The sequence below is a fragment of the Chionomys nivalis genome, chromosome 4 (genome assembly GCF_950005125.1).
Source record: "Chionomys nivalis chromosome 4, mChiNiv1.1, whole genome shotgun sequence".
NCBI classification, from domain to species: Eukaryota; Metazoa; Chordata; class Mammalia; order Rodentia; family Cricetidae; genus Chionomys; species Chionomys nivalis.
The window spans coordinates 78,960,595-78,987,667 of NC_080089.1; the positions used below are offsets into that span (position 1 = coordinate 78,960,595).

Here is a 27,073-nt window from a genome sequence, read left to right on the forward strand (position 1 = left end):
ATTATCTTAGGGGTGTGATTTTTTTTTTTTTTTTAAATCTGAATTCGGAACAGTCCTCACAATAATCCTTCAAGAGGTTCTGTCTTTCTAAGGCTTGACTTAAGAAAATATAACTTTCCCTTTTTCTTTTCTGTCTCTTTCTTTTGCGTGTTGGCCAGAGAGTAACCATGCTTTTTCTAGAACTTTATACTTTCTTATTCTTTCTCCAAAGCCCACCTCCCACTATTTGACTGCTTTTTTGCCATATGGCTGTCCTACCTGCTGACTTAACTTTAAGGAAAAAAAATCTGAATTTTTGAGAGATGGATGCCTAGCCTTTTGGCATTGCAACCTACAGAGGTCATGATTTAGAATCATGAAATTAAGTAGAAAATAATCTCATAATATTTTTAGTAAGTTTGCAATTTCGTGTTGGGCTGCATTCATGGCTATTCATTGGCTGCAGCCAATGGTTAGATACACTTTATATTTTCACTTTATTTATTTATGTTTTATGGTGCTAGAGATTGAAGCCAGTGTCTGTAGCATGGTGGATAAGTACTCTATCACAGAGCTTTTGCTTCCCCACCAGATCTTGTAGATGGATAGGATATATGTTGTCCAAGTGGCAAGTCCAGATCAAAGGGTAGGTCATCACTAGTTACATTTTTCTTTTTCCTACCCTTTGGGTCAGTCTGACTTCTTGTAACATTAAGACCCTGAACTTAATCTTAAAAGCTTAAACTTTAGAAAGTTAGACTTTGTCTTGTGGCTCCAGGACAAATCTTAGCTTTTAAACGTCATTTATTTCACCCTTCCCACTTGTTCTGTGTTTTCTAATAATATCTCTGGTGGTTTCTGGTTATCAAATTGACTACCTTGCCAACACACAAGGCCATGCCTTGTTTTTCTTCTGTGAGAAGGCAGAGGTGATTGAGTCGATTGAAAATGTTAGTGGCCGGATGTAGTTATCATGAATAAAGCAAGAGGACTAAATCAGGGGGACTGATTCCTGGGATCAGTGATCAAAGATCGAGAGTAAGACTGATTTTATATATTTTAAATAAACATGCGTACCCTTCCCCTTTTTACTGTTTTAGTACCTTGTTTCTGTAGTAGACACAGACATATCTCATTAGAAAACCAACTTTTAATATGTTTTTTTTTCCTCTTGGAGGAAGTAAGTTGCTTACAAAAATAGTTTTAAAAAAGCATTAAGATTAAAAAATTAGAACAATCAGAGTTTGGGAAATGCTCAAATTCTTTTTATATTCAGTAGTTACATTAATGAATACTTATTTCAGTTTGTTTTATTTCAGCTTTGGCTAGATCAGAATCTAAGAGAGATGGAGGTTTTAAAAATAATTGGAGCTTTGATCATGAAGAAGAAAGTGAAGCAGATGCAGATAAAGAGTAAGGATATTTCCCTCTGATACTTTATAAGAATGAAACTTTTCAGTAGAAAATCAATTTATACTTTGTGGAAAGTTTTAATATGGTATCTTTTTGCAGTAAGAAGAGAAATCAGTATTTTGTTGGTAAATAATTTTGCTTATATTTCTTTATATTTATATTCAAAACATGTGTATGTAATACATGTTTTCTAATGACTGAAGAATGACTAGACAACAGTTTTCAAACTCAAGTAGTCTTGGCTCCTCTTTAAAAGACAGCCTTTCTGGAAACAATCCGAAAACCCACAATTCATCAGTCCTCTAAATTGTATATGAAAGATTAAGTCTTCCGTTTTCAGCTTGTGAACCTGTGACCACCACATCCACCTTTAATCACATTTCCACCAGGGAAAACACAGCAGTTTGGATGCTATGAATAGGCATTGTCCAGATAGAAGTGAAAGTAGTGTTGATGTGCTTGAAGTTAGTGCTGTGTGAAATTTTACAAAAGAGGTGTGAAGGGTTTTGTTGTTGCTTTCGATAGTGCCCTGTAGATCAAGTCAGGGCCTTACCTAGGAGAGTGCTCTTCCACAGTGTACTTCCATTGCCTTTAATAAGAGTTACAGTAGTACTTTTGCATACTATGATAATCATGTTGCAAATTCAATACTATTTTTAAGTTATTGGCTTACTGACTTCCTTTTTCACTGGCAAAAAAAAAAAGTTCAGAGACATATAAATACACAAAATTTAGGCAGAGCTCTAAATATAATTTTATTTATTTATTTATTTATTTATTTATTTATTTATTTATTTGCTTTTTTGGTTTGTTTTCCAAACAGGGTTTCTCTGTATAACAGCCCTGGTTGTCCTGGAACTTATTCTATAGAACAGGCTGGCCTGGAACCTGTAGTATCCACCGGCTCTTGACTTCCAAGTGCTAAAAATTTAAGTTGTGTGCCACTGCATTTTTACAAATTTTATTTTCCTAATTTTTTGGGAGAGGGCCTCATTTTATAGCCCAGGCTAGGCTGTAAGTACCTGTGTAGCTCGGAGTGGCCTTACCCTTGTAGCTGTCCTCCCTTGGCCTCTTAGTGCTGGAACTGCAGATGTGCTTCACCACACCAGCTCTTAAAGCATTATCACTCAAGTATGCTGGCTGAATACTTGGGGTTATTTCATGTCCATTATTTTAGGTAATTTTATTTGAAAGAGAACTTCGAGCTGATACATTTATTTAAATAAAGTCACTTTTTTTTTGATCATCCTACTCTTTTTTCTGGTTATTTTTAATTTTTCTCCCAGTAAATAGATATTTAATATTTACATAGTTTTTAAAAATGAGACTAAATATGAAATTACTGCAGAAATACTTTACCTTTCAAACATTTTAATACAATTTTTAGAAGAGAATTTTTATATTAACATATAATTATATATGTTGATCTATAACAATGAAGTGAAACATGTTTTTATTAAAAATAGCTTGGAGTTTGCTATACATAGCAGAGTTATCAAAAAGATATATTTGATTTTTGTTCTGGAAGATTTCCCACAGTTATCTTTTAAAAATGATCTACTAAGGTGCCATTGTATGCATCTCGTGTATGGATTGCACTCTGCAATTTATTGTGTTCCTTAGGGATTTCATCTTTTTGGTCATGTTGAGGTTGCGGGTGAGCTGTTAATGTAGTAGCATGATGGCCATTAGTTCTAGCAAAATGTTGCTGCCTCCAAGGTGATGTGATGTCATTGTGCCGGTACCTTTAGGATTCCTCTTCTTAGCTCATTTTCCTTCCCTTAGTAGTACTTTGCTTTTATTACTTTTCTGTTTCCTATATGTCAATTCAAGACAGAAAAGGAAATAGCGCACATAACTAAATATAAAATATGTAGCCTGACAAAGAAGACCATATGTTCATTTAGGGAGGGGTCAGCGGATTATCTTTTTTGCTCACTGCCTAGATGTTCATAATTGTGTTGAAAAGCAGCCAGCTGTATAATGTTATGGTAATTTTATGCTGCCATGATAAAGATGTAACAGGGAATGTATATATAGTTACAATATGGGAAGCCTAAAATGTTTGCCTGCCTGAGGCTTTGCAGAAAAGTTTGCTGACTCAGTTGGATGAGCAGTGAAATAAAGTAGATGCATTAATGTGTGGACTGGAACTGTTACTTAAGGTTTCTTCCTTTATTTTCTGTATAGTGGGGCAAATCTACTCAGTGTAGAAGATGAGGATTCTGAAACCTCAAAAGGAAAAAAGGCAAGTGTTGCTTAAAATATTTTTTTTCTTTTGTGTTATGTACCCATAAAAGTTATTTAAAAGATTGGCTGAAAGTGGTAATCTGTACCTTGTAATCCTGGCACTTAAAAGTTAAAGAAATGAGGCTTGCCTCAAGTTCAAGGCCAGCTAGTCTGTATAGTGAGTTCAGGCCAGCAGGGCTACAGAGTGAAGCTGTGTCATTTTTAAAGAGAAAGATTTATAAGTAAGTCACCACGCTCCCGTTCTCAACTCCAGACACAAATAGTTTTAATTTTTTATTTATCTCTATAGAAATGTCTTAGTTGGGCTCTCCATGGGTATTAAAAAATAGCTAGTCAACTTAATAGAGGAGGAAAATTGATTCTGGCTTTTGTCTACTGTTGCTTGGGCCTGTAGCAACATGGTGGAAGCATACAGCTTATGAGGCTCCTCATCCCTTGGCTACTCGGAACCAGAAAAGGAGCTGGAGCAGACATCTCTGTAGCACCTCAGGCCTTACTCCCTTGTGTGGTTGGCAGTGTATTTACTGTACAAGTTTTCTAGTCTTGCTTTCACTTGGAGTTCTGGAGGCCAACTGTAAAGGTCCATAGAAAATAGCTCTGGGACTGGTGAGATGGTTGCTCCACGAACATGAGGTTTGGAATTGAAATCTCCAGGACTTTGCTCATGCCAAGCAAACGTTCTACAAACTGAGCCTTATCTTCTCCATTCCTTAGTACTATTTGGCTTGTATTATTTGGAAAACTGAGTTGGGCCAAAACTATCATGTTGATTTTTATTAATAGGATTTTTTTTTTTTTTTTTTTGGTTTTTCAAGACAAGGTTTCTCTGTGTAGTTCTGGCTGTCCTGGAACTCACTCTGTAGACCATGCTGACCTCGAACTCACAGAGATCCACCTGCTTCCCAGCTGAACAGTAATGTTCTAACCTGTGAGATAATCATTCATAAGTGGCTCAATTTATACTTGTTACGACTATATTTCCCACTCCTCAATAATTTGGTATATTAGTGACTAAGACCATAATTATTAAAAATTACTTGGAGAAAAAAGTAGATATGCTAGATATCTAAAATAGTGAAATAGTGTTTGTGTTTTTTTTAAGTTTTTTTTTTTTTTTTTTTGGTTTTTTTTAAGACAGGGTTTCTCTGTGGCTTTGGAGCCTGTCCTGGAACTAGCTCTGTAGACCAGGCTGGTCTCGAACTCACAGAGATCCGCCTGCCTCTGCCTCCCGAGTTCTGGGATTAAAGGCGTGCGCCACCACCGCCCGGCTGTGTTTTTTTTTAAAAGAAAAGTGTGTGTGTGTTGGGTGTGTGTGTGTGTTGAGTGCGGGTGCATATGTACTTGTGCTCCATAGTTGAGGTCTCTTTAACTGATCTTTGCTTTATTTAAATGAGACAGAATTTCTTGCTTAGCCCAGTGTTTGCTGACTTGGCTCTATAGGTAGCCCCACTTTCCTGGTGTCCTGTCTGCTTTCCAATGCTGGGATGTCAAGTGGACACCATGCCTGCCTGGCTTTATGAGGGTTTGAGAATCCAGACTCAACTCCTCATCTTGTATAGCACATGTCTTACAATTCTGTACTTACGGAATAAATATGTTTATGGGCCTGGGTGTGGTAAAGTGCTTGCCTAGCATATGTGAAACCATAAACCAGCTATGGTGATGCATGTGTGATGGATCAGAGATTCAAGTTCATCTTCAGTTACATGGGAGTTAAGGCCAGTCTGGGATGCATGTGACCCTGCTTCAAGAAAACATTAAAAAGCCAGGCATGCTGGTCTTTGCCTTTAAAACCATAACTGGGGAGGCAGAGGCAGGCAGATCTCTCTAAAACCAGCTAGGACTACACTAAATGCGTATCTCCAAAACAAGCAGCCAAAAAAAAAAAAAAAAAAAACAAACCAAGATAATAAGTAAATTTTTTTAAAGAAAGAAAACAAAAGAATTGATAAATTGATTTTCCTGGAGCCAAATACTAAGTGTAACCGATAGTAAAGGAATCCTTTTTAAAGGGAAATGACAATATAATAAATGATGGTTTCCATGAGATTCATAGTTCCTAAGTAAAGTAGTTAATTAATATTTTGACAAAAGGTAAATTGGGAAGAAAGGGCTTAATTTACCGAGAATTGAGAGGAAGTGCAGTCAACAAGATGGGGAAGGCATGGCAGCAGGAGTGGGAGGCCAGGAAGTGGGGCAGATTATAAAACCTCCAAACCCGCCCTTGGTGGCATATTTTCTTTGGCAAGCCTATTTCATTTAGAAGTCCCACAACTTTCCAACTTTCCATATTCAAACCACGACATAATGAAACTGAAAGTACTCGTTATTTTGTTGCTGAGTGAAATGATCTATCCTTTAGAAATTGTAGGTATCAGAAATAAGAAATTTAAGAATTTTTCTTATAATATATATACACTCTTGCTTTGATGTGACATTGGGTTGTTGGTAGATATTCCCTTATGCGTTTTCAAAAAAGATACTCATTCTTTTGAGACAGTATTGCTATGCAGCCTATGCTGACCTTAAATGCTCCATCCTCCTGCCTCATCCTTTCTAGTTCTGGAATTTTACACTTGTATCACTCTATCTCCTTCAAAAAGGACTTTTTGAAAGCATACAGTTCCTTAATCAGAAACATGGTTGAGGGGCTGGAGAGACAGCTCAGTAGTGAAGTGCTTGAGGACTTCAAATTCAAACTCTCTCCATCCTGCCTCTAGCTCCCAGGTGTTCAAGGACAAGAATGTATTTCTAAGCATGTGCCACTATTCTTTTATAGGATTTTAATGTAGGTCTTTTGCTTATAGCATTTTTTTTTGTTTGTTTGGTGTTTTTTTGTTTTTGTTTTTCAAAACAGGATTTTGCTGTAGTTTTAGAGCCTGTCCTGGAACTAGCTCTTGTAGACCAGACTGGCCTCAAACTCACAGAAATCCGTCTGCCTCTGCCTCCCAAGGGCTGGGATTAAAGGTGTGCACCACCATCACCTGGAAAACCTGAAGTTCTTTTCCCAAAGGTTGAATATATTTCATTTATTCTATAATTAAGAATAGCTTGCTTTGGGACTGGTGAAAGTGACCCAGTGCCTAAAAGTCTCTTGCAACCAAGACTTATGACCTGAGTTTGATATCTGGACCTACATGGTAAAAGGTTATGCCAGGGATCAAATCCTTATCTTTGAACATAGCAGGCAAGCATCTACCTCAAGAAAAATAGAAGGATGTCACTAACTTCATCCCAGTTATCTCTGTTCCTTTTGCCAGTTTATTTATGCCTAAGAGAATTTCTTCTATAGAGTCAATAAATGTGCATTTTACTTTGGGCTAATAATTAAGACCATTACTTTATCCTGGTCTAGATTTCATAGACATTGGTGTTTTGTTTTATTTTGTTTTTAAAAGAAATTAAGCTGGATGTGGCAGCACATGCCTATTATCCCAGCGGGATTCTGAGGAGGTTTGTTTTGAGTGTTAATCCTGTAAGGGCTATATACCAAGACTATGTATATCTGTGTGGGTATGAAATCCCAGTGCTGGGAAGAGTTGAGGAAATGGAGTAAATATGATCAAAATAGATTATATGATATTCTCAATTTATATGCATTTTTTTTTTTTAAGGAGGGAGAAGGAAGAAGATATTAAAATAGATAGGAAGGCCAAAGTGAGATGGCACTCTGGGTAAAATTTGCTTGCTACACATGGAGGAAAAAGAGAACTGCATACGGGAAATAAGTAAATAAATAATGTAAAAAAATAGTAAAATAGATATGTGGTTTTCTTTTATATTGGGGCTTGAGAGATGGCACAGGTTGAGACCCCTTACTGTTCTTAGAGAGGGACCTGGGTTCAGTTTCCAGCAGCACCCGCACCCACATAGTAGATCACAGCTCCAGTTCTAGGGGATCCAACGTCCTCTTCTAGTCTAAGACCCCAGAGCCCCACACACAGTACACATACACACATTTGGACAAAACACTCATACCCACTTAAAAAAAAAAGAGCTCCAAAACCACAGAGAAACCCTGTCTCGAAAAACCAAAAAAAAAAAAAAAAAAAAAAAGAAATAAAAACTGAGGACCATAGAGTTGGAAAGCAGCTTTTGCCTTATTCAGTGAATCGTACCAAAGATAGCTTGGTTAAATATTGGGCATCTCCCCAGGCTCTTCTTTTCAGTATGTTTATGTTAACATTTATAACTTGGTTTGTATTTATGTAGAAACTTTGATGCTGAGGAAGGCACATATTTTACAGTACTGTCCTACTGATAGCAGCAGGTCTGTTAAGCAGTGGAAATGTTAGTTCTTGTTACTTTTTGGGGGAGGAGTTGGTTTTGCTTTCTAGAGAGGATAGTAGCCCAAGATTTTTCTAATTTTTCTAAGTGTTTTTGAGACTATTATATGGAAAGAAAAATAATATATTCCCCAAATTCACCTTATCTTTGGGGAAAGAATTGAACCGTTCTCACTCAGGTCTGTCTTCTTCCCACTGTATTCCGTCCCCCTGTCTCCAGTAGCTGTGCATATTTTTATCTTGTTCGCCCCTCCCTTCCCCTGCACAGCCTGGCCCACCCTTCCTTTTTCTTCGTTCTTTCCTTTCCTCTTTCCCTTTATAGTGATGGAGGTGAGCAGGCCTGCTTTTCGTCCCGCCCAGCTCCTGCACAGCTAGCTTAGCCCCAGAATAATTACACAGAAACTGTATTCATTTAAACACTGCCTGGCCCATTAGTTCTATCCTCTTATTGGCTAACTCTCACATCTTGATTAACCCATTTCTAATAATCTGTGTACCACCACTTCGTGGTGGCTTACGGGGAAGATTCTAACCCTGTCTTGGGTAGGAGAAGCATGGCGACTTCTTCCAAGCATTCTGTTCTGTCTACTCCACCCACCTATGTTCCAACCTATCAGGCCAAGCAGTTTTCTTTATTAATTAACCAATGAAAGCAATAGATAGAAGACACTCCTACATCATTTTCCCTTTTTGTGTTTAAACAAAAAGGAAGGCTTTAAGTTTAACATAGTAAAATTACATATAACAAAACAGTTATCAAGCAAGAATTACAGTTACAATATTTATTTCTATTTTATCTTTAATCATAACAAAGGAAAACTAATTATTCTTCAACTCCATCAAAGACTCCAGAAGGATATAATATTACCTAAGGAAACAAGAAGTAAGCAACTTCCAAAACTCTAGAAACGACAGAGACAACTCGCTGCCTGGACAGTCACCCAAAGTTCTTTTGTACTCTAAGGGGCATCCATTTTCAGCCTACAGGCCCATAGTATCCAGCAGACATTTCCATGAAGCAGGAAAATTCAAAGGCAGTTCAGTCACTATCTGCTGTGTCCTGTAGAATGGCTTGCAGACTCTTTCATGAATCAGGAACCCTGAAAGACCATCTCACCTTTAGGCAAGTTCAGGAGTCTTCTCTCTGTAGGTTCTTTGTGTCCAGTTAATGCATCAGTCCAGGCAAGAGCAGTTTCTTGCCCAAATGGCTAACCAACTCCATAACGAGCCTCTTCAATGCCCATTTTCCTCTTGAAGTAGATTGGTGCTGCCAGGAGCAGACGTGTCTCATTGTCATGAAAAGCCCTAAGTTATTAAAACATTAAAATGCCATATTCTTTAGTCTTTGAAAGATACGAAGAATGCCTATTTAACTGAAATATATCTCTATATATCTAGAAAATCTAACTTACATGACTACAAGCTTGACTATTATCGATGATTATCCATTAGCAACCTATATTTCCTAATTATACATTACATTTTAAAAATGAACTACACAATCACAATACCTTAATCAATATTAGAAATATGTATAACATATAACAAAATTGACCTTAAAATCCATACCAGTGCAAATTATTCATATCATATCCCCCTTTAAATGTAAAAGAACATTTATAAACAGTATTTGCAAATGTGGATGTAGTTATTTCTCTCCAAACTGCTTTGTGCTGAATGGGGGCGCTGTTAATCAGATCTTTCATGGTGTAACCTGTGTGCCAGGGTCATCTCAGTTGGCAGTTGAGTGAAGTAATTTTTTGAGGGTGTTCACAGCAACCTTTCAGAAGGCCGTGGTCTATTGTACTATATTGGGATAGAAGCAATCCACAGGGTCTCATCCTCTGTGAAAACAAAAGAAGAAACTCTTTTTCCAAAGCCATATCCTTAGATCCAAATTCTGATGTCAAGATACCTTTAGAACATATATGCAGGTTCAGCTTAGCCCATTTAATGAAATGGTTTTTTTTGTACTTAGCTCCTTCACAGTCAAAAATTTCAAAGAAAACACAATAAAATACATAATCCAGACCCTCTGTGAATTTTCCATTTTTACGTGGCTTACTTTTCTTTATTTACTCTCTTTAAATACTTTACCGTTTTTTTAAAGCATTAACTTTATTGTCTTTATTTTTTTTTCTCTCTCCCAAGCCTACACACAGCCATCCAACACCGTGACCCATTTAGAGGTCCTCTATTTCTGAATCTGTCCTATTGTGAATCTGTAATTCTTTATTATCCAGGAACATTTCTTACAATGTTAAGCACGTCTTAAAAACTTAAGTTGTGCCATGTAGAGGTAAATACAGTACATCCTGTTTCCTGCACAGTCTAAACCTTAACTGTGCTGTTATTATAATTACAATAGTTCCTGCCTGAGGTCAGCCAGCATGGCGGAGCTGAGCTGCTTCTGCATCAGAGCCATTTGGTGCCCCTGAACTGCACATAGTTCCAGGCACACAGCAGTCCACATTGCCATCAAGCAAGCCGTACCACTTTACTCCAGATGCTCCATTCCAAAGCTCTGTCTCCCGCAGGAGCCAGACAGAGATTGTGATGGTGGCACAGCCCAGGAAGTGGCGTTTTAAAACCGCAGCTTTTTTCCTGTTGCGGCTGCTGAGTCAGGGAAATTTATCTACAGCACGCCCTAGCAAAAAGCTGTGTTAAACTCTGTTTTTTCTGCATTTAAAATTAAGCTCTCTCAGGTTTTTAAGTGGGTTTAATTGGCCACGTTGGGCGCCGATTTGTAGTGATGGAGACGAGCAGGCCTGCTTTTCGTCCCGCCCAGCTCCCGCACGGCTAGCTTAGCCCCAGAATAATTACACGGAAACTGTATTCATTTAAACATTGCCTGGCCCATTAATTCTATCCTCTTATTGGCTAACTCTCACATCTTGATTAACCTATTTCTAATAATCTGTGTAGCACCACAGAGTGATGGCTTACGGGGAAGATTCTAGCCACCGTCCGTCTTGGGTAGGAGAAGCATGGCGACTGCCTCACTTCCCTTCTTCCAAGCATTCTGTTCTGTCTACTCCACCCACCTATGTTCTGACCTATCAGGCCAAGCAGTTTTCTTTTTTAATTAACCAATGAAAGCAACAGATAGATAGAAAACACTCCTACATCATCACTTTCTTTGAGATAGTATCGCTTTAATAGCCTCAACTGGCCTGGAACTTGCTGTATAGACCAGGCTAGACTCAAATTTATGGTAATCCTTTTGGCTTTGCCTCCCAGTCTCCAGAATGTTGAAATTAGAGCCCAGTATGTCCTATTCACATTTAAATTTCTAAATTATATTTGTGTGAGTGTGTATGTGCACATGACTCTTGTGGAAGTTGGAGAACTTGACACAGTCAGTTCTCCACTTTGACCATGTGAGTCCTGGTGGTTGAATTCCCAGTTGCCAGGCTTGGTGGCGAGGGCCTTTGCACACCTAATCATCTCTCTGGTTTATTAAATGTGTAGCTCAGGCTGATCTTAAAATTGTGATCCTCCTGCCTCCACCTTGTGTGCCATCAGAATTGGCTTTTTTTTTAAATGAGTTTTTAGGTATTGTTTATAAATTACCATGTGATGTTGTTTATTGACTCTTTAACATCTATTGATCTTTTTGCAGTTACATCGGAGGTCTGAGATTGTTGCTACTAGTTCTGGTGATTTCATCTTGAAGACCTATGTAAGACGAAACAAGACTGACAGTTTTAAAACTTTGAAAGGCAACCCAATTGGACTTAACATGTTAAGCAACAATAAAAAACTGAGGTACATTTAAAAGTTGAATCAGTTCTTTAAAAATAGAAAGATTGATGTGTAGATATTATAGAGAAGGTAAAGAAAAGTTTCTACTTTGTGACTAGAGGCCTTCCCTACCCCATTTCTTTTGAATTTGTCAGTAAAGCCAGCCTTAGATTCTTTGAATCTTAAAAAATATTTTTTAGACATTCATGGATTCATTTCTTTATTGTGTGTGTGTACATGTGTACATGTATATACATGTGCCATGATATGCGTGTGGAGGAGGTCGGACAACAGTTTGAAAGAGTTGAGTTGTTCCCTCCCCCATGTGGGTTCTGTGATTGAACTCAGCTTTGTTGGTTTGGTGGCACTTGCCTTTACCTACTGAGTTGCTTTGCTAGATCCAGTCTTTTAGGTTGTACTTTACATATTTATTTGTGTGTATGTGATGCATGCATGCGTATACATGTGCGCTCTACATGTGGAAGCTAGACAGAATACTTTTTTGAGACCTGGTCACTGTATAGCCCTTGGCCACCCTGGAACTTACTATGTAGATCAGACTATTCTCAAATTCAGAGCTCCAAATGTACTGCCTCTGCCCCTAATTGCTGCTGGTTAAAGGTATGGACTAGTGCACTTGACCTATACTTTTTTGTTGTTGTTTTTTTGTTTTGTTTTGTTTTTTTGAGACACCGTCTCTCACTGAACCGTTAGCTTGCTGTTTCAGGTGCAGGTGGACTGTTTTATCAGAGAGCCCTGAGGTCTGCATAGCCTTCCCTTGGCAGTGTTGTGTTGGAGCCCACACGAGGCTTGCACAAGGATGGATCTGAACCCAAGTTCTCATGTTCACACAGCAAACACTTCACTCCCTGAGCCATCTCTCCAGTGCCCTTGGAGGCTTGATTTCAGGCTTAATTGTAATGATTTCTGAATAAAGCCTATTGTAAGAAACATTTTAGTATTGTGACATCTCGTGCATTTTCTTTTATGTTGGTATAGAGAAAAATCAGCAACAACATTAGAAGTTTAAGGCAGTATAGTAGATGCAGGAACTCACACTCACATACCTCCTAGTTCAGGTCACTTCAGCTCACACTAACATATGTCCTGGTTCAGGTCATCTCAACATCTTATTTTCTCTTAAAAGATTTTATTCCACTTCTTCAGATAAAATGCTCCTTTCCTATTGGCTATGGTAGTAAACTGTCGTTATCCTAAGACTGTGCTATTAATATCAGTAACATCCATCCCATAAATGGAGTTGAAAATCACTCTTTTTAGAAAAGCTACTCTATCACCCTGTAGCTAGCCCCCCAAAAAAATCTGTAAACACCAGGTAACTCTCAAGTTAGGAGAATTAAAGTTTTAGGCTTTGGACTTCTGCTTTAGTATCTTAGTTATTCTTTCCCCTTGGTTTTGGAAATATTTGAAAAGATGTTAGGAAGTATCCTAGTAGCCTATTTTAGAAGTTTAATTATATTTATCTTAGGTAATATTATTTTAGTGCACAGCTTTTGTGTGCATGCTCAGATTTTAAAGGGTTATTTTGTGTGTATGTGACTTTGTCTGTACAAACTTTTATTTGCTTTTGAATATGCAGTGAAAATACACCAGCTGCAGCGTTATGCTCTGGAACCGTAGTTCATGGCAGACGCTTCCATCATGCTCATGCACAGATACCAGGCATCAAAACAGCAGCTCAGAGGTAAGGACCTCATTACCTTGGACTATAGCATTCCCTTTTTAAGCATTTTTTTAATTTTTTAAAAATTTTTTCACCCCTTTCATGTGTAGAACTTGGCAGTTTTCACTGTCTTTGAAGAGTTATATCTCCGACAAAATTCATGACTTGTTATACTTTATTTTATGTTTGAAAGTCACATTTTTGTGGAGAATTTAAAATAAGAACCATTTGCTGTATTACTTTTTCTAGGTCTAAGAAGATACTTAATGAAACTGATAAATAATAATGATCTAGCTTGGCCTATACTACTGGTAGTTGACCTAAGGAGCAAAACTAATTTTTATTAGTTTTCTTATTTTTAAGATTTCAGAGTTTCAAGCAAACCCCATTAGTTTAAAGTGTTTGGTCATATTATAATAAATTTAGGAGTTTTCACTAATGTTGAAAGTAGTGTTTCATCCTTAAAGCAATGAAAATAATGGTTGGGAAAAGATTGGTCTTTTAAACAATTTTTAGCTTTTTCAGAATCAATTTTAGAATGTTAATATTTCCTTTCAATTGATTCAAGATTCTTAGGCCCTTGGGCCCTTATAACTGTTAACATTTATTTTTGTATACAACATACACAGCGTTATTTATTTGTTAATTTATGTGTTTATTTGGTTTTTCGGGACAGAGTTTTCTTTGTAGCCTTGGAGTCTGTCCTGGAACTTGCTCTATAGACCAGGCTACTTGAACGCTGCCTTCCGAGTGCTGAAACTAAAGGCGTGTGCCTCCACTGCCTGATATATTCTTTATTTTTAAGCTTGTTAGTCATTTTTTTTTAAAAAAAAGGATGTTTCAAATCTTAGAAACTTGCTACATCTGATGCTTATGTTGATTTACTACAATAAATCTTTGACAAAAATCTTTAAATTTTTCTCATAATTTAAGATGACTAAATGAAAGCTTGCTTTTCTTAAATATGTTATTGGAGTTTTCACATAAAATTCTTAAGAAATTCAGTTCAATAGACAGAAGTTACTGCTTACACCAAAAATTTACTTTGTTATAATGCAGGATACACTAACAAATCAGGCTCTCAAGCTAACATGGGGCACTAACATAAGGATAAAGGATAAAAAATAAGATGTGTGGTTACACAAAAAGATTAAAGTCAGAAAATGGTGTTTTGTTTTATACTAGGTCTTTGCCGTATTGTGTCTTTTAATGTGTATTGCTGCTCATCTCTGAAAATGATAAGATTTAGTTGGTAAGAGCTAGTGTTTACTGGTAAAAAAAAATATTGTTTTCTAAAATAAGCTACCAGAATTAATTCCTATCCTAAGACAATCCTGAGTCAGAATATCTGTCCAGAATGCTTAGAGGCAGTAAGGGAAACACATTCAAGATTCTAGTGGCAGCACAGAGTCTGCTCATGTTTGTCTCAAATCTGTGTAAGAGAAAATATGACTTGTCTTTTAAAGAATTTTGAACTCCAAAATCAAGTCATTGAAAGTTCTTCTCAGTTTTATTGCTTCAAAAACAAGGGGGTTTGTATGTTGCAGAACAGGTATAGAAGAAAACCGTGTACTGGATGGTTAATATGCTAAATCCTGTCCTCTCAGATGGAATCTAAGAATAATGGTTAAGGACAGGAAGGCGAATAAATGAGTCCAGATGTGCTGGCACACGCCTGTAATCCCAGCACTTAGTCAAGCTGAGGCAGCAAGAATGCCTTGGATTTGAAGACATCTCCAACTAGAGAGTTTAGTGAGGGCTACTGCAGGGGGAGGCCCTGGGCCCTAACCACTACCACACTGCTCCAACCTTAGGGACAGGGACTTAGGTGTAAGTGCAGTATTTCGGATATGCAAACTGCCTGTGAGAACAGCATGGCATAGAGCAGGAGGATGTCATACAGCAAACAGCCTTTGAGAGCGCTTCAGAGGCCTAAACTGAAAAGAACTTTTTTTTTTATGATTTCTCCTAAATCTTAATTTGAAATTAAGAACTGTTACCAGTTTGGTAGTTTAGAGAATATTTTTTTGGAGAGAGTGATAGGGCTTGTTTTCTTATGTCAGACACTGTATTCTAGTACTTTGTAGTTTTTAAGGAAGATTGATAGTTTAAGGGGGGAAGATAGTTGTCAAATATTATATCAGATTTGTATTATTTGGTGGAGATAATTTACTTTCTAATCTGTTTTCTTACTACTGTTCCAAAAGTTGTTTTATATATAAAAGATAGGCTCATGCACTGACAATGCTAAAGGAAATTACGGAGAAAAATGAGCTGCAAGTATTTAAAAATCTCATCTACATTACTGCTCCACTCCACTTTTAAGCAGCTTTAAAAGCTAACACTTTTTATAGTTGTATGTTTTCTTTTTAATTTCACTTTTAAATCATTATTTTCTTAGCTTTCTTTTAAACTTTGGTTAGAAACTTTTAAAGGGGAAAATAAATAAATCTTAAAAACGTGTGTGATCCAGTGGGATATAGCACATGTCTTAAGGTCACCACTTAGGAGCCTAAAGTGTAGGGTCATTGGTTTGAGGCTAGCCTTCATTGAGACCTATTCTCAGATACTATATATATATTTATATTTATATATTGTATTATATATATAGCATGTATTTCATATATATACCATACTCAGAAACTGGGTCCCAGAATAAGCAAGATTTAATTATTAATGGATGGCTCTACCTTGGATGTTTCGAAATCCTAAATCAAGACATGAATATCAGAATTAAATCAGTGTCTATTTTTATCTTTTTATTTTCATGGTTTTGTTTGAAGATTTTTTTTTTTTAATCATACCTGCGTGTGTAGCTATGTGCATATGAGTCTAAAAGTACTCAGAGACCAGAAGAATGTGTTGGATCCTCTGCAGCTGGAGTTGTAGGCAGTTGTGTGTCCTTGATACAGGAGCCAGAAATTAAACTTGGGTCCTGTGTATGAGCAGTATCTGCTCTTAACCACTGAGCCATCTTTCTAACCCCTCCTTTTCTTTTTAAGACCACTAGCACAGCTTTTGTTAAAAGAAGCTTTTTCTTGCCGTTTTATATGAAATGGTTCAAAAAAAGAGTATAAGTTGACACTTTCAAAGTCCTGCTTTATTAATAACTTCCACATGCTTGATCTATTTTTATATATGCATGTACATCCTTCTGGTGTGAGCTTTGATAGTGTATACATTGAAGCTTCTTGTGGAATGTTGTCATTTGTAAAGTAGACATCATGTGTATGTGTAGACGTGTGTGTGTGTATGTGTGTGTGTTGCTGAGGATGGAATCCAGGGCTTCCACTTCCACCAAGACATCCTATCTTTAAAATGCATTTTTCTCAAGGATAAGGTGGTAATAATTTCTCTACCTGCCTCTCAGTTTAGTGGGAAGAACCAAACCTATTTGCTCTGTAGTCTACACTTTTTGTTTTTGTTTTTTGTTTGTTTGTTTGCTTGTTTTTTTTACAGGTGAGTTTTAAAATTCTTTTTAGAGTTCTTGTTTGCCTCTTGGGATTAGCAGTACGATGTTAGAAGTATCTCACTTTTAGGTGTTTTAATGTTTCCTGGGGCTGTAGCTTCCTAAGGGAGATAGAAAGTCAGCCTGTGTTTGAGCCTGGGTATTTATATTTCCTTGACTTCAACAGAAATGCCATGTTATCATTTTTCTGTCATCTGACAGATAAGTTTTCTGTGAGTCTTGGATACCAAAGGTACACTTTCAGATCTATTAGTGTAGGTATATTGTTTCTTCACTGTTGAAAACTGTTTTAATGTGTCATTTATTTATTTACTTATTTGGTTTTTGTCAAGACAGGGTTTCCCTGTAGCTTTGGAGCCTGTCCTGGAACTTGCTCTGAAGACCAGGCTGGCTTTTAACTCACAAAGATCCGCCTGTCTCTACCTCCCAAGTGCTGGGATTAAAGGCACGTGCCACCGCCAGCCAGCTTTTTAATGTGTCTTTTGCTCATTGGTTACTTTTTACTTAATTTGTTAGGTTGTACTGTTGTTGTGTACTTTAGTGGAAGGAATGTAATACTGTAGTTTTAAAATTTTGTTACTTGTTTTACTTACAATTTTGAACATTAATCTTTTATATGATGGAGAGCAATAATTTCAGAATGTGAGTTTTATTTTATTCTAAATTGAAGACTATAGTTTTACTTTTCTGGAGGTGCCATGAATTGTGGAGAAATGTAGAAATAACTTTTACACATTGGACTTATGATAAGAGGCCATGATTATAAACCTAGGCTTTGTCTTGTGTCCTAAATAACATACAGTATCTATTCTAAGATTGCTGTGTAGTTAGAAACTTTGTTTTTAATATAATAAAACTGAAATTATTAGAGTTTTTTTGTAATTTCCAGGAAATATCATTTCTTGAGAATGATATTTATGACTGTCATAAAATAATCTGTCATCAAATACTTTAGGTAAACCTCTTCTGAGAATTTTTAGTTTTATACATCCATATCTTCCTATTAAATATTTGACAACTTTATGTTGACCAAAATTGAAAAAAATTAATAGTTAACATATAGTATATGCAAAATATCATTAAAACCAATTGCTCCTATTAATAGTTTGCCTTGTTGACTGCAATATGACAACTGCAATGATATACCAACAGTGAAGTCTCCTGCTTACATGTTTTTTCTTTTTCATGTTTTAAGCAATCAGGACCGCAAAGAAAGGTAAGCTTAATGTTGATGAAATTAGAACATGGGTGTAGCAATAAATTATCAGCTTATATGCTTTGAACAATACCCTAAAGTGGAGTTCATCACAAAGCTTACTATTTTAATTGAAGGAAACCTATTCATAGTACATTTGGTGTGTGGGTAATGTTTCAGTCTAATTTTCAGTGCATGTATATTGCATGGATGGTTATTATTTATGCTGATGTCTGACTAATTTTCTTTAAAAGTAAAATTTTAAGTGCCTTAACTGTAAAGTTATTTGCAGTTAAATCAAACTCTTTCTAGCAGGATGACTTGAGTAGCCTGAGTTATAAAGAGCACAGGATGAGCGAAACAGCAAGACCTGTCCATAGCCTGGAACTCACTATGTAGATCAGGCTAGCCTTGCTCATAGAATTTTACATGCTTTGTAAAAATGGACTGGGAGACAACTTTTTCTTACAGAAATATTCTGAATGAAATATGTAGATATTGCTGCTTTTTGAGTGTGAACTGAATTTGTTGCCAAGTAGAGTGAGGAGGAAATGGTAGTTTTAGAATAGAGAAAACTGGTAAAGGCTACCTTAAACAAGAGGCTCAGGTTGGCCAGGTGTGGTGGCTCACAACTGCAATCTCAGTATTTGAGAAGCTGAGGTAGTAGAATCCAAGTTGTACAAGCTCAGTCTGTGCCACGAGAGACTTTGTAAGGGAAAGGCAGTCAGTGCTATACAGAGAAACCAAGTGCACTCCTTGTTCCTGCAGTCAGGAGTGGTTGGTAGTACTACCCCCAGATATCTGGGATACATATGGAAACATTTTTATTATATTAAGCTTAAGGTTTTTTTTTTTTTTTTTAAAGAAAGGATTTCTTTGTGCGCCCCTGGTTGTCTTGTGCACCCCTGCCTCCTGAGTGCTGAGATTAAAGGTGTGTGCCCCCACCACAGAGTTAAGGGATAGTTTTATGTTTGCATTTTATTTTAGTATAATTAAGAATAGCTGACTTTTCGTATTTGTGTAGGAAAACATGCAAGAAAACAGTAACTATGAAGTCTGGAATACAAGCAAATGCATGTAATATTACAATACATTTTAGCATTGTGGGTATTACATGATATTTATGTATTCATCCTTATTAGGAATTTATGATAGTACAAAGAATCAGATTGCAAAAAGCATAGTTCACTAATACAGTATATATCATTTATTTTTCAGTATGTTTATTTGTAACTGGTAAATAATTGTGGGGTTTTTGTTAAAAATATTCAACATTTAAAAATATTTAATGTTTTTGTTGCCTGTAATTTAAAAAATAGGTGACAGAATTACAGTGGAAGTATTACTATATTCATGTCAGTCTTTATTATAGCTGTGTAACTGTATGAAACATCAGTATTTTAAGTTTAATGTAGTATAGTTAGGAGCCCAAAATGTTTTTTGAGATGGAGTCTTTTGCAGTCCATGCTGGCCTCTAACTCACTATGAAACCGAGGCTGACCTTGAACTCCTGATCATTCTGCCTTTCCAGCGGCTGGGATTACAGGCATGTGCACAATCTAGGCTAGAAGCCGAAAGCATGCCCTTCAAAAAAATTAATTTTGAGCATTTAAAATTTATTCTTTAACAATTTCAGTAGTATGAACTGATCCACCCAATATCTTGCCATCCATCTTTCTTTCTCCCTCTGAAGCCCTTCCTCTCCTTAACAAGTATCTACTTCTTTCTTTTGTCCATTTCCCCATTCCTGTGTCCCCCATGTCCTGTGCCCACCCCCTTGTGAGCATTTAGTTAGAGTTCCTTGCATGAACACAGGTGAGGGGTTTTTGTTTTTTTTTTGTTTTTTGTTTTTTTTAACTTAAGCACGGAAAAGTTACCACTGGCTATACCACTATGAAATAATTACTGGTTCTTCTGTCAACCATTAACTGCCTGTGGCTCCTTAAGGAGAGATGGGACCTCATGAGCTTCTTCCCCATTCATGATGGCACATTGATGGGCTGAGGCACATACAGGTCTTGTGTAGGTAAATTCCACTGCTCGGAGTTTATGAGTGCAGCTCCCATCTTACATCTAGAAAATACATTTCATACCGCTAGTCCCCATTCACCAGCTCTTTCATTCTTCTGACACTTCCCACTGAGCCTTTCTGTTGGAGGGTGGGGGGGAAGAAGGAGTGTGTACAGATGTCATGTTCAACTCTTAATCACTCAACAGGCACTTCTTAACACTGATCACTTCTGAGTCTCTGCATCAAACTGGCATTTATTTCAGACAGAAACTTCTCTGAACAGGGCAGAAGTTAGCTCTGTCCTTTGGGTATAAACATAAATACTTAGAAAGCAATTTGATACTATGTTTATTTGGCAAACCAGCAGCAGTAGGTCACTACTATGACCTATGACCTCTCCAGTCAAGGGCTTTTGACTAGGTCTCTAGTATTAGGCATGAATTCCCTCCTGTGCAGAGAACCTCAGATCTAACCAGCAAAGAGCTGACTACCCCAGTAAGCTTCATTCGCTATTAGACCAGTGGGCCTATCCTGCCTGATTGGCATTGCAACTGAAAGGTTCATAATAAGGTATGGTCATTTATACGTCATTCAAGGAAGATATTACTTTCCTGTACTATGAAAACTAGCCAGCAGGGCTTCTAGGCCTTCTTTCTTTGGTTCAGTGTCTTCAGATATCCCAGATTGGTTTAGAATTCTGTATAGTGAAATGACCTTGAACTTTTTTTTGGGGGGGGGGGAGTGATTTATTATGTGTCTGTGTATCTTCCTGTGGATTTGGGCACATCAGTGCAGGTGTCTTTGGAGGTCAGAAGCATTGTCTTAACTCTTTCAGGAGCTGGAGTTATAGGTGACTGGGGGGGAGGGTTTGGGAGTTGAGGGTAGGTGTGTGTGTGTGCCCACTGGGAACAGAATTTAGGTTCAGTGGTAGAGCATTTGACTGCAGAATTTAGGTCCTCTGCAAGGGAAGTTAAGATTGCTTTTAACTGCTTTGCCATCTCCAGCCCTAACCTTGAACTTCTGACCCTCCTCTACCTCCTGAGTGATAAAATTATATACATACATACACACATACACATATACATACAATATACAGTCTCATGCAGGCTAAGCAAACACATTCCACCACTGAGTTAAATCCCCAGTTTTCCCTTTTCAATGGTACCATTGCTACCACTGTGTGAAAGGAAAGTCCTTTTCCCTACACTCACAATTTATATCATCACAAAACTTAAAATCTCGGCAGAGTAGAAATTGTTCACATGTTCGTGCTGTTGCTCTAGTTATTGTTACTGGGATTCAGTTCTAAAGTTGTCATTTAATAATTGTGTGGCTACAGACCAGTTAATCTGAACTCAACAGAAATCTGCCTGCCTCTGCCTCCCAAAGTGTTGGGATTAAAGGAGTACATCACCACCACCCTAGCCTCTGTCTCCTCTTTTAATAGTCTTTTCATTTTTATTTAACTGCTTTGACTTTTATGTGTAAAGATTAAATCCTTGATAGAATATTCACTTGTGTTCTATTTAATCAAATGAATTGCACTGTTCTCTACTAAATAGAAACTATACTAAACAATAGTATGAGAATTTGTGAGTAGAATAGCTTCTTTGATTTCCTGCTTATATAAAACAAGAGTATTTTTAGACACTTTTACATATTGTTAAAAAGTATCTCTTAGACCTCCTGAGTTAGTGCTTTTTTTTTTTCTTATGTAGTAGTGACTTTCAATACTAGCTACGGAAAAATTTTTGTTCTTTCTCAAACTAAGTATACTTATATATACTACTTAGGACACTTAGTTACTGAAAGTATATTTAGATTGTATGTCGTAGGAAGTATGGTAGTTTATGATTGTACTCCCAGCACCAAGGCAGGAAAATTGCAAATTCGAAGGCAGCCTGTGATACATAATGAGACCCCTTCTGAAATAATGATAATTGTATATTAAGTTTGACAGAGTAGTTTAATATTTTAAGAAATTGTCTTAAATATGCCATAATGTCCTATGCAAGATAAGACCAAGACATTGCTTGTTTTATAATTGATTTATGTGAAACATTTTTTGTTCTGATTTAACATTGTCAAGATCAAACTTAACATTCATTTTTGGGGGGTTCGTTATTCATTTTACTCATTCATTACCTTTTAAATAATGAAAAACTTGCAAAAATAAATTGAGCTGTATTCATTTGCATAATTTTTTCAAGCGGATATGTGACAAGATTTTTAATGTGAATTTTTTAAACTGGTTAAATTTCAAGAGAGAAAGGTCTAGATATTGTATTTGAGGCCTAAATATATAGTGTTCACAAATTGAGTGCATTAGAAGCCAGCAAAGGTAGTGCCTGAAATACCAGCTACTTGAGGCTAAGACAGAGGGTCCTTTGCATCTGCATGTTTAAGACTATTAATGAGGCATTTCTTTCCAAAAAATAGAAAAATTCAATCAAACAAATGATTGCCTTGAAAAACCCAGTAATTTGAATTTGTTTATTGAATGTGTCCCAGCAGTCAGTCCACTGTTGTGACTCTGGTGGATGAACAGTTTAAATGAGATAGCACCACTGCTGTCTAGCTGTAGTTTTATTTTCCCAGTGCAGTTTATTTTATAGCTCCATTTTTTAACATGACAAGTTATGGTTTCTCTGAATAAATGTAATGTAAGTAGTCCTTTGACCTTGTTGTTTTGAAAACTCCATTTCCTATTTGAATGAAATCATACAAATTTCCTTTTGTAGGAAAGAATATCCACCTCATGTCCAAAAAGCTGAAAACAACCCTGTAATGTTAAGTCATGTCCAAGGTGTAGGTAAGTATACAATTTCGTTTGCTACTCTGAATGAGGAATGCAAATTGAGAGACTATAGATAGTAACTTTAGAGTAGTCTCCAACATAATAGAAATAATATTGAAAACCATACCTTATGGCAGGCTTGATATTTTTTTTATTTTAAACTGTCTTATATTGTCAGGATTGTTGCACAATCAGGTGAGTATAGTTTGGAATCTTTTTGTTAAAGGTCCAAGTATTAATTATAGATTATCTGTAACTTAAAATAGTTTTATATTAGATTCTATCAGTTTTGTATTAGTGCAAAAAATTATTTCACCATCAAATTGATTTTCCTTATATAAAACAGTGATTTTTTTTTTTTGTTTTGATTGGTTGTTTTGTTTTGTTTTGTTTTGAGGCAGGTTTTCTCTGTAGCTTTGGAGTCTGTCTTGAACTCACTCTGGCCTCACACTCACAGAGATCTACCTGTCTTTGCCTCCTGAGTGCTGGGATTAAAGGCACATGCCACCACCGCCCGGCTATTTTAATTATTTTTAAGGGATATGGGGATATGTGTCATTGGGCGTGTGTACAGGTCAGAAGACAGTGTTGGGAGTCTTCCCTCCCTTCACCTTGTTGAGGCAGTCTGCTTTGTTGTTTTTGCCACACTGTGTATCCTACCATAAGGAGTGCAGACCCCAGGATGTAACTCTAGTGGTTGAGCATGCACTGCAAATGCTTTTACTCTCTGAGCCATTCTGCCAGCTCAGCATTGTTCTTTCTGTTTTAGAATAGATTCTTCTTCTTTTCTCTCTCTCTCTCTCTCTCTCTCTCTCTCTCTCTCTCTCTCTCTCTCTCTCTTTCTTTCTTTCTTTCTTTCTTTCTTTTTTTTTTGGTTTTTTGAGAGTTTCTTTGTGTAACAGTCCTGGGTATCCTGGAGCTCACTTTGTAGTCAGGCTGAGCTTGATTGAACTCACTGTGATCTGAGATCCACCTGCCTCTGCCTCCCAGGGATTATTAAAAGTATACACTACCACTGCCCAGCCTCTCATTTTTTTTTAAAGATTTATTTTGGTTAATTTTAACTTTGTGCGTGTCTGGAGTGGGGAGGGGCGCATGCATATGTATGGGTGTCCATAGAGGCCGGAGGCTCAGATCCTAGAACTCGAGTTACAGAAGTTGTGAGCTTCCTAAGGTGGGTGCTGGAGCTTAGCTCTGGTCCTCTTTAAGAGCCATTTCCATAGCTCCTCTAAAGGATTTCTTAACATGTGTCCTCCTTATTTATAGGCAAGGCTTTGCTTGTTTTTAAACATGATGATTCCTAGTGCCAAACTTTTGTACATGCATTGAGTATACCTCTGTTGTGTAAGTAAAAAACTTTAATGCTCAGCTGCATCATTTTTCATTATCATGTATTATTCATTTGAAATTTGAATTATTATACTTTACAGTGCATAATTACGTTAATAAATTGAGTTTAGCAATAATGACCATCTTCAATGTCCATTCTGTTACACACACACCCCTTTTTTTCCGAGATAGGGTTTTTCTGTGGCTTTGGAGCCTGTCCTAGAACTAGCTCTTGTAGACGAGGCTGGCCTCGAACTTACAGAGATCCGCCTGCCCCTGCCTCTTGAGTGCTGGGATTAAAGGTGTACGCCACTACTGCCCGGTTACACTTCCATTCTTTATTGAACTCTGATTCCATTCTACTTGCTAAGTCAAATGCATTATATTTATTACGTACTCATATCCTCTTTCTTGTGAAAGATCCCTCTAAATTTTATACCTTTACTTTATAGAGAAGAGCAAATGGTGCCATAGAAGCATTGACTTCTTTGCCCAGGCTTACAGAGATAGCTATGGCAGCTGGTTTGAAACCCAGGTCTGTTTAATGCCGAATCTCTTACTCAGTACAAAGGTACTTTGATCTTGCGAGAAGAACAATACGAATACTATCTCTATTTGACAGATGTGTTACAGAGTGACAAAGTGATTAGACTCACTAGTAATATTTTAGGTGTCATTTAGCCAGTATGTTAGAATACTTAGTTTACCCAACAACACTCATTAATGTTCATCAATATTCAGTCCGCTGGGCCCTGTAGTACACACCTTGTATCCTAGTTCTCTGGGTAGAGGCAGATGGACTTTTGTGAGTTCAAGACCAGTCTGGTCCACATAGAAACCTCATAATTGTCATACCTTTTAAATCAATACTTTTGTCAAAAGTAAAGATTAGTACAAGGTATTTCCTTGTTTGTTTATTGGGGTTCTGTTTGCTTTTTGACACAGGACCTCATTACATAAGTCAAGCCTCCATAATACTCTATATAATCTGCATTAGCTCAAACTAGTGATCTCCTGCCTTAGCCTTCTGAATGATGGGATTCATGGCATATGCCACTATAGGTCTGTCTGTTATAAGACTATTTGCTAAGGTTGTTGAGCTTGTTCAGAACTAACCTGTTTTTCATTGATGCCTTTCCCACATTGCAATTAGTTGTTTTTTTAGTTCTGGATAATTTTGATGACTTCAGGGGAGTTGCTTTTGTAGTGCCTCTTGGTTTGTGTTTCATGATGATGCTAAGACTATCTCTGCTGTTTTTTCACAGCACAGAAATGATGTGCTTTTTTAGTGCATTATATCAGGTATTGCATGATTTTAATGTGTTTGGTTACTGGTGATGTTAGTTTTGATCACTTTGTTATATAGTAGTTTCTCCATGGTTTCTTCACTGCAAAATTACTGTTTTCCCTTTGGTACTTAGTAAAGTTCTCTGATAATGCTGAGGTACTGCAGATTCTGACTTTATCATTCATTGGTGATTGTTTTGGGGGATGGTGTTGAACTTTTCAGAAAGCCTCATATGACTCAACCTCAAACTGGCTATGTCAAATTCTGACTTTAAGTTCCAAATCCTTCTGTCTACGCCTCTGGAGTTCTGGTATTATAGAATTGCACTGCATCCATAGCTTCATTAGTGGGTCCTAATGAAGCTGTTCATTCATACAACAGTTGTTACTTGATTTTTGTTTAATAATTTTCTGTTTTCTTCATTTTTTATTCTTTTTCATACAACAGTTATTACTTGATTCTTGTCTAATAATTTTCTGTTTTCTTCATTTATTTTCAGGAAAGTTATACTCTTTGTTATTTGTAAGTCCTTATGGGCAGTATTTAAATTTCAGGTTAATATTTGCAAATTTAAATTATAAACTTTGTCAAGGGGAGAGGTATTTTTAAGAGAGTCTTGTATCCCAGATATAGACTCTTGGTTTCTGTAGTGCTGGACATTGAACCCAGGGTTTTGTGCATGCCAGGTAAGCACTTGACCTACCAATTGAACAATTCCAACCAAGGCTGTACTCATCTTGAGAGTAAGGAAAAATTATATTGAGATGCTACCTCTTATTTTTAATTATATTAAGGTAATGGAGCCTTCCATTTTCAGCCACTTTTGTATTAGGCAGGTAGATATATGCTTGGTTATAGGATAAACTGTGGTACTAGCATAATATTGCTATAGTGCTGCATGGAGATCACGTGCAATTTTACTGTTTTCTTTGGAGATTGTGTGTCATTAGTTTCTAGCATAGTTCCTGGAATACTTTTGTCTTTAAAAGAAATCACTGTGGTACTGACAAGATGGCACAGTGAGTAAAAATGCTTGAGCACTTATATCTGAGAACCTGAGTTTGGTCCCTCACTCAAAGGTGGAAGAAAGACTTGACTCCAAAACTACCACCCAACACCTGCACTCAAACACATTACAAGTTACCACCAGCAGCATCAAATGAATTTTACAATTTAAATAGAATTTGGGTTCTTGATATCAAGATGATTTTTTTACATTTATTTATTTAGTTCATTGGTATGTGTGTGTATGCACATGAGTGCATGTGTGTGTGTGCGTGTAGTACAAGTGCTACATCCCATGTGTGGATTTCAGAAGACAGCCCTGCTCGCCTGTGTATTCTACCTTGTGGGCTCAGGGGATTGAATTTAGCAGCACACACCTTTACCTCTAAGCTGTCTTTCTTGCTTTAAGTTCTTATTATTCTACTTGCTCCCATTTTTGAGTTTAGGATATATTTAATAGTGAGTTTTAGGGCTGGAGAGATGGCTCAGAGGTTAAGAGCACTGACTGCTCTTCCAGAGGTCCTGAGTTCAATTCCCAGTAACCACATGGTGGCTCACAACCATCTGTAATGAGATCTGGTGCCCTCTACTGGCCTGAAATATACATGCAAGCAGAACACTGT

The 27,073-nt window shown here is 37.0% G+C and overlaps 1 protein-coding gene across 2 annotated transcripts in view; it reads left to right on the forward strand.

The window, feature by feature from the left end:
- Positions 1 to 27,073, forward strand: part of Senp6 (SUMO specific peptidase 6) — an 83,160-nt gene that overhangs the window by 15,405 nt on the left and 40,682 nt on the right. Inside the window, exons 2-7 of one of the 2 annotated variants that reach the window (XM_057766591.1) lie at positions 1,299 to 1,392; positions 3,583 to 3,640; positions 11,551 to 11,696; positions 13,273 to 13,377; positions 18,021 to 18,041; positions 22,773 to 22,843. In XM_057766591.1, the coding sequence (XP_057622574.1) occupies positions 1,299 to 1,392; positions 3,583 to 3,640; positions 11,551 to 11,696; positions 13,273 to 13,377; positions 18,021 to 18,041; positions 22,773 to 22,843 (495 nt within the window). The remainder of the gene's footprint in view (positions 1 to 1,298; positions 1,393 to 3,582; positions 3,641 to 11,550; positions 11,697 to 13,272; positions 13,378 to 18,020; positions 18,042 to 22,772; positions 22,844 to 27,073) is intronic. The other variant, XM_057766592.1, reaches the window with a different exon arrangement.